Source organism: Euprymna scolopes, chromosome 32, assembly GCF_053919585.1.
Source record: "Euprymna scolopes isolate OS-2025 chromosome 32, ASM5391958v1, whole genome shotgun sequence".
Taxonomy (NCBI): domain Eukaryota; kingdom Metazoa; phylum Mollusca; class Cephalopoda; order Sepiida; family Sepiolidae; genus Euprymna; species Euprymna scolopes.
The window spans coordinates 38,727,773-38,740,950 of NC_136513.1; the positions used below are offsets into that span (position 1 = coordinate 38,727,773).

At 30.9% G+C, this 13,178-nt stretch overlaps 2 protein-coding genes across 3 annotated transcripts in view; one reads left to right on the forward strand and one right to left on the reverse strand.

Moving 5' to 3' along the window:
- LOC145256277 (uncharacterized) overlaps positions 1 to 1,427 on the reverse strand; it is a 37,739-nt gene extending 36,312 nt beyond the window's left edge. The window contains exon 1 of the mRNA XM_080114961.1: positions 1,313 to 1,427. Coding sequence (XP_079971087.1) covers positions 1,313 to 1,396 — 84 coding nt within the window. The 5' untranslated portion in view covers positions 1,397 to 1,427. The remainder of the gene's footprint in view (positions 1 to 1,312) is intronic.
- The window catches only part of LOC145256275 (uncharacterized), a 59,541-nt gene that overhangs the window by 5,562 nt on the left and 40,801 nt on the right, over positions 1 to 13,178 (forward strand). The window lies entirely within an intron of this gene.

Below are 13,178 nucleotides of genomic sequence, written 5' to 3' on the forward strand. Positions count from 1 at the left end.
TTCATTTTTTTTTATAAAAGCACCGCATTTGTAATTGTCTGCATTTGTATTTTAGTGCTCAAATAATTTTTTAACCTTCCTGAATATTTTAGATAAGGACTGGTTATTCATATTATTTGGATTCATCGGACTACTGTTCTCATCTTGAGTGTCATTTTCACAACTTTCCGACCTTCTTTACGTGTATCGTGTCTAACTCGGGAATGCTTCTCATAAACTCGAGAATTTGAACAGAATTTCGAACATGGCTGGATAGAGGTCTTAAAGTAATTTGCAGTTGTATTTTTTCAATCGCCCACACTAAGGATTGAACCTTTATCCCTCAGAAGAATATTACTTTCAACTTATAAGGACCCGTGGCGTAGTGGTAAGAATACTTGAAAACATCAGTTATGAAAATTACCTTCTTATAAAAGTTGATGGTTCAATTCTCAGTGTGGGCGACCGAAAATCCAATTGCGAATTATTAAGGACTTCTATCCAACTATGGCTGACGGAAGGAGAGCATACTATCCCTGTGAAGGAGCTAAAAGGATTCTGTTCAAAATTCCCATATTTTACGGAAAAATACCTGAGTTTAACAAGATTCACTCGAAGAAGGTCGAAGATTACATCAACCGAAACGTTGTGATAATGACACTCAACATGAGAACAGCAGTCCGATAAATTCTAATAGTTTTTTTTTTGTTAATTTGAATAAAATATGTGTCGTACAATATGATTTAATATTGCATGAAAAATATCCGTGCAAATTATTTGGGGTTATTCACGTAATCGTTCTCACCTTAGATATTTTTCTCATTGTTTCGTTGATGTTAGCCCCGACCATCTTGTGGTATGTCTTGGGATTTTATTTTTATATTGAACTCGGGAATCTGTGCGAAATTTCTAACGAATCGTTTATTTAATTCGCAAAGATAACATTTTTTTTTACAAAGGAGTCACCAGTTATCAAGGCCAGAAGCCCACACGAAGATAAATGTTAATGAGAGTACGGTAGGACAGTAACGTATTACTCATTAGCAGTGAAAATTATGTGTAATTTGATTGTTTTAGGGAACAGTTCAATAAGAATTTGTTTGCGTTGAACTTGAAGACGACTATATTGTAGTCAGCTGGAAGGCAGGCCAGCGGAACAGAATTCCACTGGCAAGCACTTCTAAGAAAGAAGCTTTTTTTATGTAATCTACGTTTAGGTGTAGGCACAGATAAAGAGTGAGGGAAATTATTAATAGTAGTCTTAGACAGACGAGTGTTTTTGTGAAAGTTTGACAAAGGAGGATCATAGATTAGAAATTAGACGAGTACTTGCCATGAAAATAACGATAAAGCAAAGACAGGCTCGCAACGTCTCTTCTGTCGGGAAGAGATTGTAGGGAAGAGAAAAGAGCATCATCTGTCAAGTTACGAAGTCAGTTTGAACTCTGTTAAACAGGATAGGTAACTTTTAACACGAATATATTAAATAATAAACAAAAACATTACGTAACATAATAAATAAATAAATACAAGAATGATATTTAAATAAAAAAACTGTATTGAACTAATATCTAATATCAATAACATATATAAAAATATTATCTGGAAACTAACCTTCATCCTAAGTCCCTAAAATATTATTAACATATCACACATACAGAAACAAGCACTTTTATATTACAGTGCCTCTATCCTATAACTGAAAGAGCAATTGAATATTAGTGTTGAGATTATTTTGTTTTGTTTTTTGTTTTGTTTTTTTCGGCCAACTCGACATATTTTTATACGTCTCTGTTTATAAAATATTACTTTTTTATCTAATGAATTGAAGAATTAATTGTTTATACGAATGAACTGGGAGTAGAGAATGTGCAATAAAGATCCGGTTAGTAGGTCGTCCGATATCTTTTTAAGAGAAAACAACTTTTTTTCTATTCATACACACAAGCGCGCGCGCACACACACACACACACACACACACACACACACAAACACACACACACACACACAAACAAACACACCCGCACACACACACAAACACACACACACAAACAAACACACACACACACAAACACACACACACAAACACACAAACACACACACACAAACACACACACACACACACAAACAAACACACACACACACAAACACACACACACACAAACACAGGAGGCCTTGATCTTAACAAGAAGTTTCTTTTGTTATTTCTATTTTATTTGAATTTATTTACTCGTATGTAACTCTTGACCTAATACATGAAAATACGAGCTTGCGAGTATTTTTTCTTAATTCATAATCTGTTATTTATTTAGAATAAAATGTGTTTTCAGTATTGTTGCAAAACGAGTTATTGTTACTTAAAATCGATAGTTTCCCGACACAATAAAATACACGCGTCAGTTTATTAAACGTATAAACTATAGGCAAGAGTTCAAAATGAGTATTTTAAAGCCTGTAAAAATTCCTCGTCTCGATATCTGTACGCATCTACTAAAATGATCTTTCTTAGTAATAAAGTAAACTACTACGGAAACTACTAGTCTGATCAGGCTGAAATTATGTCTTATAAAATCAATCCTCTATCGAGTATTACATACTAGCCTGGGTACCTGGCATTGCCCGGGTGTTTGAGGGTTTGTGTTAATGAAAACAAAAAAGTTGTAGTAGGCAGGCAGCCTCCAACTTGATCTATAGTCGAATGCTCTACCACTAAGCTATATCTTCTGATGACAATAAATCTGTTGTTTGTAAGAAGAAATGATTTGCTGACATTTTATCATTTGCCTTTGCAGGTATTATGTAAAAATATTCCCTTGTAAACACTCTTCATTGTTATCTATAAGAAAGAGTATTTTTAGGGCAGGATTGTTTTATTTTCAATACTTCTCGAACGAATTTCTGTAAAAAACATGTCTAAGAACACTGCCAGACATATAAAATACGTTTGTCTGGAATTATCAAAAGATATGCTCAGCCGTTTCGGAACCTATGAGGAACGAACTCACGCACATACACACAAAGTGAGTTTTACATAATAGTGGATTAGTAAAAGATTGCAATACCGCGAGTATATTTGCATAGCATTCCTATTTCTATCCGTTGTTTAGTACGTGTTGAACTCATCAAATGCTCATATAAATCTAAAAGAATAAACACAGCTGTTTTTATTGAAAAGAATCAAAGGTAGTATCTATTCCTAGCATTCCAGCGACCTCATCTTCCCTATGTGTTTTTAAAAGGGAGATAATGCCTGGTAGGAAACTACTTGATTACTTGATTTTTGTTGGATAAGATCAAAGTGTAGTACCTGTTCATAGCATTTAAGCGACCTCAACACCCCTCGCCCCCCCCAAAAAAAAAGGAAGTAACAATTATCACTTACATAATTTTTGGAATATGATATATATTCGTGTCGATTGTTTTAATGTATCTTTATTTTTTTAAGGAGGAGATAATGTCTTGTTGCCTGTTTAGTGATGTTAACCATATTTTGGTAAAAGAAACAAAATTATTGTCAAGTCATAAGAATAAAAAAGAAAGGAAAATCTTACTTATTATAGGTCATTTATAGGTTATTTATAGGTTATTTATAGGGCAATGACAACAGAATACTATTTCATTGTTTTGACTCTTGAATATATATTCGACACAGTTAGACACAGTATATCAATAGAGAACCACATCACTCTATGTAAAAGTATATAAGATATCAACGGATACTCACTCGAGAGTTATAACAATGAAAATAATATGCTGTTGCCCTAGCTCTAGTTATTAATCATTGTAAGTACAAATTTATTACGAGTCTTTTTTAAGGTCATAGAAAAAATAAATAATATTTTTAATTATTTAATATTTATTCATTAGATGAGCTTTCATGGATTTATTTTATTTTTGGGGTCTAATTATCTTCTTTATCCCCAAACATAAATAAGTCAGTTGTAAAAATACCAGTTCTTTTCTTTTACTTTAGTAATTAAGTAAAAATAGAATTCTCCCTTGCTTAAATAATTTGAAAAAAGAAAAAGATGTTTGTTTTAATTTAACTATCTTTACTGTGTAGTAATTTATATCACTACGAAAAAAAAAATCCATTGTTACGAATTAAAAAAAATATTCCATCAAATTTGGACTTTTTCCAGGGATTGTTCTTGAGTAAATAATTCGAAATAAAAATCTGATGATACTTATGTATGTGCTCGTCTGAACTCCAATCCCTGGTCCCCCCTCGCCAATCTTTCACGAAAAACACCCGTCTAGCTGAATCCACTGTGAAAAATTTCCCCCACTCTATATCTGTGCCTAAATCAAAACGCGGATTTCATGAACAAAGCTTCTTTCTTAGAACTGCACGCCTGTGGAACTCTGTTCCGTCTGCCTGCTTCCCTCCGGACTACAACTTGGATGTCTTCAAGTCTAATGTTAACAAATTCCTAATGAACTGCCCCCTTAAGTAAACACTTCATCAAATCTCCTCACTAACATAATGTACTTGCAATAACCCTTATCCCTGAGTGGCTTCCGGGCCTTGATAAGTGGTGATCTCTGTGTAAAAAAAAAAAAAAAATGTATGTTACCGCACTGAAATAATAACGTTATTTAGAAAGCGATTATGATCATGGGAAGGGGAAGGTTTTGTAACTATTTTGTACTTTCATCTAACATATATGTCATTCCAAGAAAAAAATAAACACGGATGCCACGAGGAGAAATATGGATGCGGTTATGCCGCCGTTATTATTTTATCCTGCAATTTGAGGTATTTTATTTTGATAGAAAGGAACAATACTTCAGTCAATCAAACATAGATAATTTTATTTTTAAAACATTGATGATAAAAACATTAGTTTAATCATATTAGATTTCGTATATCAGAATTTAAGAAAGGGATACGAAACTAAATAAGTCAGAAAAAATTACCATTAATACAAGAATATCAATTTTCGTTTATAATAAAACAGATACTCTGATAAATATTAATTGAATATTTCTATTATTTGACTGACTTTTACTAAAATCAATCCATCCATGCTTCCATTCAGTCTTGAAAGACAAAGGATACCCCTGTAGAGGCAGCTGCGTGTGTAATTGTGAGGCAAGGGTTGCGCAATCCCAACCACACCTCTCCTGAATCGGCATTGTTTGAGTCCAGTGGCAGGGAGAATACCAGGACGACTGGAAACAATGCCGAAATAAGCAGAGAACACAAACAGCACCTGAAAGCCCCAAATATTCACCCATTTAGTACTGATCAGGTTCATTGTTGCTTAATTCGGTGATCTAGCAGGAACCGGTGTGTCAAGGTGATTATGGCGTATCTTAAGAAAATAGAAAAAATAAATTTGCTTGTTTAAAGCTTGTTGTAAGCGTTATAATTTTAAACTTAAGTCAACAAACAAGAGAAATTAAGGCTACATAATTTTACGAATTATCTCTTTTAGAACAATAATTAAATTCTTTTTAGTTTTGCAGATTTAAATATAAAAAAAAGTTATTTTTTACGAAACCATTTTAATTTTCTAAAATAAAACTTCAGACACAAATTATATAAACGCATTTTTACAAATGTCAAGGGATAAGAAATCATCTCATGGCATAACATGACTGAATTTTCATTGTTTATTAAACAAAATGAAATATTTATATCTTCATTGTTTATTAAATGACATAAAATAGTTATATATGGTCATTGTTTATTAAATAACATAAAATATTTATATTTTCATTCTTTATTAAATAACATAAAATATTTATATCTTCATTGTTTATTAAAAAACATAAAATATTTATATCTTCATTGTTTATTAAATAACATAAACTATTTATATCTTAATTGTTTATTAAATAACATAAACTATTTATATCTTCATTGTTTATTAAATGACATAAAATATTTATATCTTCATTGTTTATTAAATAACATAAAATATTTATATCTTCATTGTTTATTAAATAACATACAATATTTATAGTTTCGTTGTTTATTAAATAACATAAAATATTTATATCTTCATTGTTTATTAAATAACATAAACTATTTATATCTTAATTGTTTATTAAATAACATAAACTATTTATATCTTCATTGTTTATTAAATGACATGAAATATTTATATCTTCATTGTTTATTATATAACATAAATATTTATATCTTCATTGTTTATTAAATAACATAAAATATTTATATCTTCATAGTTTATTAAATAACATAAAATATTTATATCTTCATTGTTTATTAAATAACATAAAATATTTATATCTTCATTGTTTATTAAATGACATAAAATATTTATATCTTCATTGTTTATTAAATAACATAAAATATTTATATCATCATTGTTTATTAAATGACATAAATATTTATATATTCGTTGTTTATTAAATAACATTAACTATTTATATTTTCATTCTTTATTAAATAAAATAGGATATTTTAATCTTCATTGTTTATTAAATGACATAACATATTTATATCTTCACTGTTTATTAAATAACATAAAATATTTATATCATCATTGTTTATTAAATAACATAAAATATTTATATATTCGTTGTTTATTTCATAACATAAAATATTAATACATTCATTGTTTATTAAATAACATAAAATATTTATATCTTCATTGTTTATTAAATAACATACAATATTTATATCTTCATTATTTATTACATGACATTAAATATTTATATCTTCATTGTTTATTAAATAACATAAAATATTTATATCTTCATTGTTTATTACATGACATAAAATATTTATATCTTCATTGTTTATTAAATAACATAAAATATTTATATCTTCATTGTTTATTACATGACATTAAATATTTATATCTTCAGTGTTTATTAAATAACATACAATATTTATATCTTCATTATTTATTACATGACATTAAATATTTATATCTTCATTGTTTATTAAATAACATAAAATATTAATATCTTCATTATTTATAACATGACATTAAATATTTATATTTTCATTGTTTATTAAATAAATTAAAATATTTATATCTTCATTGTTTATTAAATAACATAAAATATTTATATCTTCATTGGTTATTAAATAACATAAAATATTTCTATCTTCATAGTTTATTAAATAACATAAAATATTTATATCTTCATTATTTATTAAATGACATAAAATATTTATATCTTCATTGTTTATTAAATAACATAAAATATTTATATCATCATTGTTTATTAAATGACATAAATATTTATATATTCGTTGTTTATTAAAAACATTAACTATTTTTATTTTCATTCTTTATTAAATGAAATAAGATATTTTTATCTTCATTGTTTATTCAATGAGATAACATATTTATATCTTCACTGTTTATTAAATAACATAAAATATTTATATCTTCATTGTTTATTAAATGACATAAAATATTTATATATTCGTTGTTTATTAAATGACATAAAATATTTATATCTTCATTGTTTATTTCATAACATAAAAGATTTATATCTTCTTTTTTGTTAAATAACATAAAATATTTGTATCTACTTTTTTTTAAATAACATAAAATATTTATATCTTCATTGTTTATGAAATAACATAAACTACTTATATCTTCATTGTTTATTACATGACATAAAATATTTATATCTTCATTGTTTATTAAATAACATAAAATATTTATATCTTCATTGTTTATTAAATAACATAAAATATTTACGTCTTCCTTGCCTATTAAATAACATAACCTACTTATATCTTCATTGTTTATTAAATAACATAAAATATTTATATCTTCATTGTTTATTAAATAACATAAAATATTTATATCTTCATTGGTTATTAAATAACATAAAATATTTACATCTTCATTGTTTATTAAATAACATACAATGTTTATATCATCATTGTTTATTACATGACATAAAATATTTATATCTTCATTGTTTATTAAATAACATAAAATATTTATATCTTCATTGTTTATTAAATAACATAAAATATTTATATCTTCATTGTTTATTAAATGACATAAAATATTTATATCTTCATTGTTTATTAAATAACATAAAATAGTTCTATCTTCATTGTTTGTGAAATAACATAAACTATTTATATCTTCATTGTTTATTAAATGACATAAAATATTTAGATCTTCATTGTTTATTAAATAACATGAACTACTAATATCTTCATTGGTTATTAAATGACATAAAATATTTAGATCTTCATTGTTTATTAAATAACATAAAATATTTATATCTTTATTGTTTATTAAATGACATAAAATTGTTCTATCTTCATTGTTTGTGAAATAACATAAACTATTTATATCTTCATTGTTTATTAAATGACATAAAATATTTAGATCTTCATTGTTTATTAAATAACATAAACTACTAATATCTTCATTGGTTATTAAATAACATAAAATATTTATATCTTCATTGTTTATTAAATAACATAAAATATTTATATCTTCATTATTTATTAAATAACATAAAATATTTATATCTTCATTGGTTATTAAATAACATAAAATAGTTATATCTTCATTGTTTATTAAATAACATACAATATTTATATCTTCATTATTTATTAAATAACATAAAATATTTATATTTTCATTGTTTATTACATGACATAAAATATGTATATCTTCATAGTTTATTAAATAACATAAAATATTTATATCTTGATTGTTTATTAAATAAATAATTAAAAAAAATGTAAATTAGATATTGTTTACACATAGAAGCGTTACGACTTTTATTCTATAGATAGGCACTCGACCAAGTCATCCGGAAGTAGAAATCTCCTGTCACTCTAGTAAGCCATATGCTAGCTAACAGTTGATAAAAAAAAACCGCTGGCGGAATCTCTAGTGCAAAAACGTTAAGTATTTTTATTTTTATTTTTTTATTTTTTTTTTCTAAACTAATCCTAAATGTTTTGTTACATTGTTTTAAATTTACTTTTCGTGTTTTATGTATTTTGTCTGTATTTCTCCTGTCTTTTTGTCTTTATTCCGTCTTATCCGTCCCCCCTCCTGCTACAAAGCTGAACGATGAAAACAAACAATCAAAATGCCGGCAACTAACGAAAAAAAAATGCCGGAAATTATTCTCTAGAGTAGATAAACTTAGGACTTTATAAAAAAAAAAAGCTAGAATTTTTTTTTTTTTTTTTTTAACAAAAAAAAATGTAAATTAGATATTGTTTACACATAGAAGCGTTACGACTTTTATTCTATAGATAGGCACTCGACCAAGTCATCCGGAAGTAGAAATCTCCTGTCACTCTAGTAAGCCATATGCTAGCTAACAGTTGATAAAAAAAACCGCTGGCGGAATCTCTAGTGCAAAAACGTTAAGTATTTTTATTTTTATTTTTTTTTTCTAAACTAATCCTAAATGTTTTGTTACATTGTTTTAAATTTACTTTTCGTGTTTTATGTATTTTGTCTGTATTTCTCCTGTCTTTTTGTCTTTATTCCGTCTTATCCGTCCCCCCCTCCTGCTACAAAGCTGAACGATGAAAACAAACAATCAAAATGCCGGCAACTAACGAAAAAAAAATGCCGGAAATTATTCTCTAGAGTAGATAAAATTAGGACTTTATTTAAGTAGTATACTTAATATATACTATTACTGCAAGCTTGCCTGTATTGAAAATTCTTTCTTCTTGTTTTCGAATCCTACCTTATATAGTTAGCCTTATGTTCAAGTACATTCGAAATATAATACAGTGCAAAGAAAGTCACTCATGAAAACGGACCTCCTAAACTAAAACCTGGAATAATTATTTAAACTCTCATGTAAATTAATATTAAGCAGTCTTTACAAATTGATAATAGTTAATTATTGGATTTTAATTAATTATAAGATGAAACTTTAATGATTCAAACTAGATAGATAACCGACACACTTCCACCCATTAATATGGGAGGGGAGATTATCACCAAAAGTGTCATGAATTATTAAGTTCGCACCGGACTTACTACTTAGATATAAGTCACTTGTACCCATTCCCCTTTCTCCCCCCCCCCTTTTTTTTTTTTAAATGGAGAGTAGATAATACAGTGGATGTGTTATCGGCAGCTCCAGTAACTCTCGCTTCTCCTATTTTGTAATTCAGTCCTCATTCAATGAGTGATGTTTCTGACAAAGGGTGAAGAAAAAGCTGCTTAAAGGTCGGTACTACTTCGTGACCAGTAGTCTGAGATGTCGGATATTTTTCTGTCTTTGTCTGTCCTTGTTGCCATGTCACTAGTAAGGGTGCTGGAGGTAAACGTTTTGTCTGGGCTGACGTTATCCGCGTGATAGTCAGGGACCCGAACCTTGGATTAACCACTAAGGAGGCTGTCCTATCAGCAGGCGCAAAGTACTGGGACTGCTGTATTGCCATTTGGTGAGTGGATCTGGACCATGCAGTAGTCTCTGGTGGGGCCTCTCGATGCCATACTAGTGGGTAATTGTTACGGCTTTACCTTTTCGTGTGCTACAAATAAAAAAAAAAATTCCTGTCTTTTTCTCTCTTACTTTCCCTCTCTGTACTGCTCTAACCAAGTATGCCGACCTATTCCACAAATCCCAAAACCTCAACATGAAATATCTCCAGAATAAAAACTCGATTAAACCTAGAACCCCATCTTCCAGCGTAGACCCCTACTACCAGGTCTCCTTCTCCAATATCAGGGGTCTACGTTCCAACCTTCCAGAGGTTGAAACCCAATTACAGGAGACGAAACCGGACATATTATTTCTATGTGAAACTGGAATAGGGCCGACCACTTCCCTAGATGAGTTCCTAATTAATGGATACTCCAATTTAACAGCTAAATCTGACTCCCAAGATCGCCATGGGCATGGAATATGTGCCTACATTAAGGATGGCTTCCCATGTGGCAGGGATATCTCTAGAGAAGATCCTAATTTACCCTATATGTGCTTCAGGGTTGCACTTGCTAACACCACTGTATTTATATTTGCCCTCTATAGGCCCCACAACAGCGGAGTTACTATCTTTAAGAGCATATCTGAGAAAATAGACCACATACTGTCTTCACATCCCTCGGCTAACATCCACATCTGTGGTGACATCAACGTCCATAACGTGGAATGGCTAACCCATTCAAATAAGACAGATGATGAGGGGAGGTTTTGTCATGATTTTGCCATTGCTTATGACCTCACTCAGATTGTTTGCGAACCCACCCGTGTGCCCGATACACCCAATCAATATGCAAGCCTCTTAGACCTTTTTCTTTCAACTTCCCCTGAGCTATGTTCATGTACCGTTCATTCTCCTTTAGGATCCTCCAACCACTCCGTCGTATCAGTTAAGATAAAAACAAAATGTAAGAAGCCATCAGACGTACCCCTCCACCGTACTGTATACCGATACTCTATGGCTGACTGGGATAGCTTCCGTACATTCATATCTGATTTACCTCTGCACTCCATGTTTAAAAAGGAAGTGTCCTCTATAGTATCAGATCTGACCGAATGGTTAATTGTAGGCATAGACCAATTCATACCATCTAAAAAATTCCAACAAAAACCTAACAGCCAGCCATGGTTCTCCCCAGAATGTGCTGCTGCTATCGCGCACAGAAATCACTTTTTCCATAACTACCAACTTAATAGATGCACTGAGACTACAGCTGCTTTCAGGACTGCCAGCAACCACTGTAAAAGAGTAATAAAAAATGCAAGAGAGCTATATGCCCAGTCTGTTAAATCCAAGGTAGCTTATCAGCGGCTTGGTTCCCACCAGTTTTGGCAAATAACAAATAGGATCTTGAACAGAAGTGTGCGTTCTATCCCAACCATTATCAATGGACCAGAGGTTATCTCGTCAGCATCAGACAAGGCCAAACTATTTGCAAAGAACTTTGCAGCTAATTCTACCCTATGCGACGAAGGCCATCAACTCCCCATATTTCCTCCTATAACACAGAACAAGCTAGGTAACATACAAATATCCGTGCATGAGGTCGCCAAGCTAATAAAAAACCTAGATTCCAGTAAAGCAACTGGCCCTGATGGCATCCCAATTATAGTGTTAAAAAAGCTTCAACCAGAACTTGCTCCCATACTTACGAAACTATTTAAGCGCTGCCTTAAGGAGAAGTGCTTTCCGACCCCCTGGAAGACCTCCTCAGTTTCCCCTGTATTTAAGAATTCAGGTGATAAGTCATCTCCCTCTCAATACAGACCAATAAGTCTTCTCTGTGTTATGAGTAAGTTGATGAATCAATATTAAATAGAGAAATAGTAAACCACCTCAGCAGGAATAACCTTCTTAGTGACACACAATATGGTTTCCGCTCTGCAAGATCTACCGCAGATGTGCTGACGGTTATATCCCACAGGATTAGTGAATCTCTTGACAAAGGCTTCCTTTCTAGGGCAATTGCTCTCGACATATCAAAGGCCTTTGACCAGTATGGCATAAGGGCCTAATCCACAAGATTTCCAGCTACGGTATAACTGGAAATGTTTTCTCAATCATTAAATCATTTCTCTCTGATAGGCTCATAAGAGTAGTGGTAGATGGACAAAAATCGGAGGCCTGCAATATAAATGCTGGAGTCCCTCAGGGGTCAATCCTGGGCCCAACTCTCTTCCTGATCTACATCAATGACCTCCCTAAACACATACTTAAATCATTCGTTGACATCTATGCTGATGACACGACCATCTACGGCAACACATCAAAGGCTGTAAATGACGAAGTTCTCTCGGATTCTCTCTCCTCTGATCTCGAGCGCGTGGTTCAGTGGGGGAAGATGTGGCTAGTTACCTTTAATGCATCCAAAACCAAACTCCTATCCTTACATCATCAACGCTCTGATCCCCAGCTGGCATCAATTGTGATGGATGGCTCTCGTCTGGGTGAGGCCCCGTGTTTTGACAAGCTTCTGGGTTTGACCTTTACTCCTGATCTGAAATGGAACACGTACATCAAGTCTGTTGCCAAGGTAACAGGAAAGATGGTGGGATCCTTCTACCGCTCCAGAAGATATCTCACTACTGATGCAATTCTCTATCTATATAAAAGCCAAGTACGGCCAAGGATGGAATACTGTTGCCATATCTGGGCAGGAGCTGCCAAAAACAGCCTATCATGCCTTGACAGAGTACAAAATAGACTTCGTGGTTTAGTGGGGGATGCCCTTTTCTCTACCCTGCAACCCCTCTCCCACAGAAGAGACGTTGCGAGC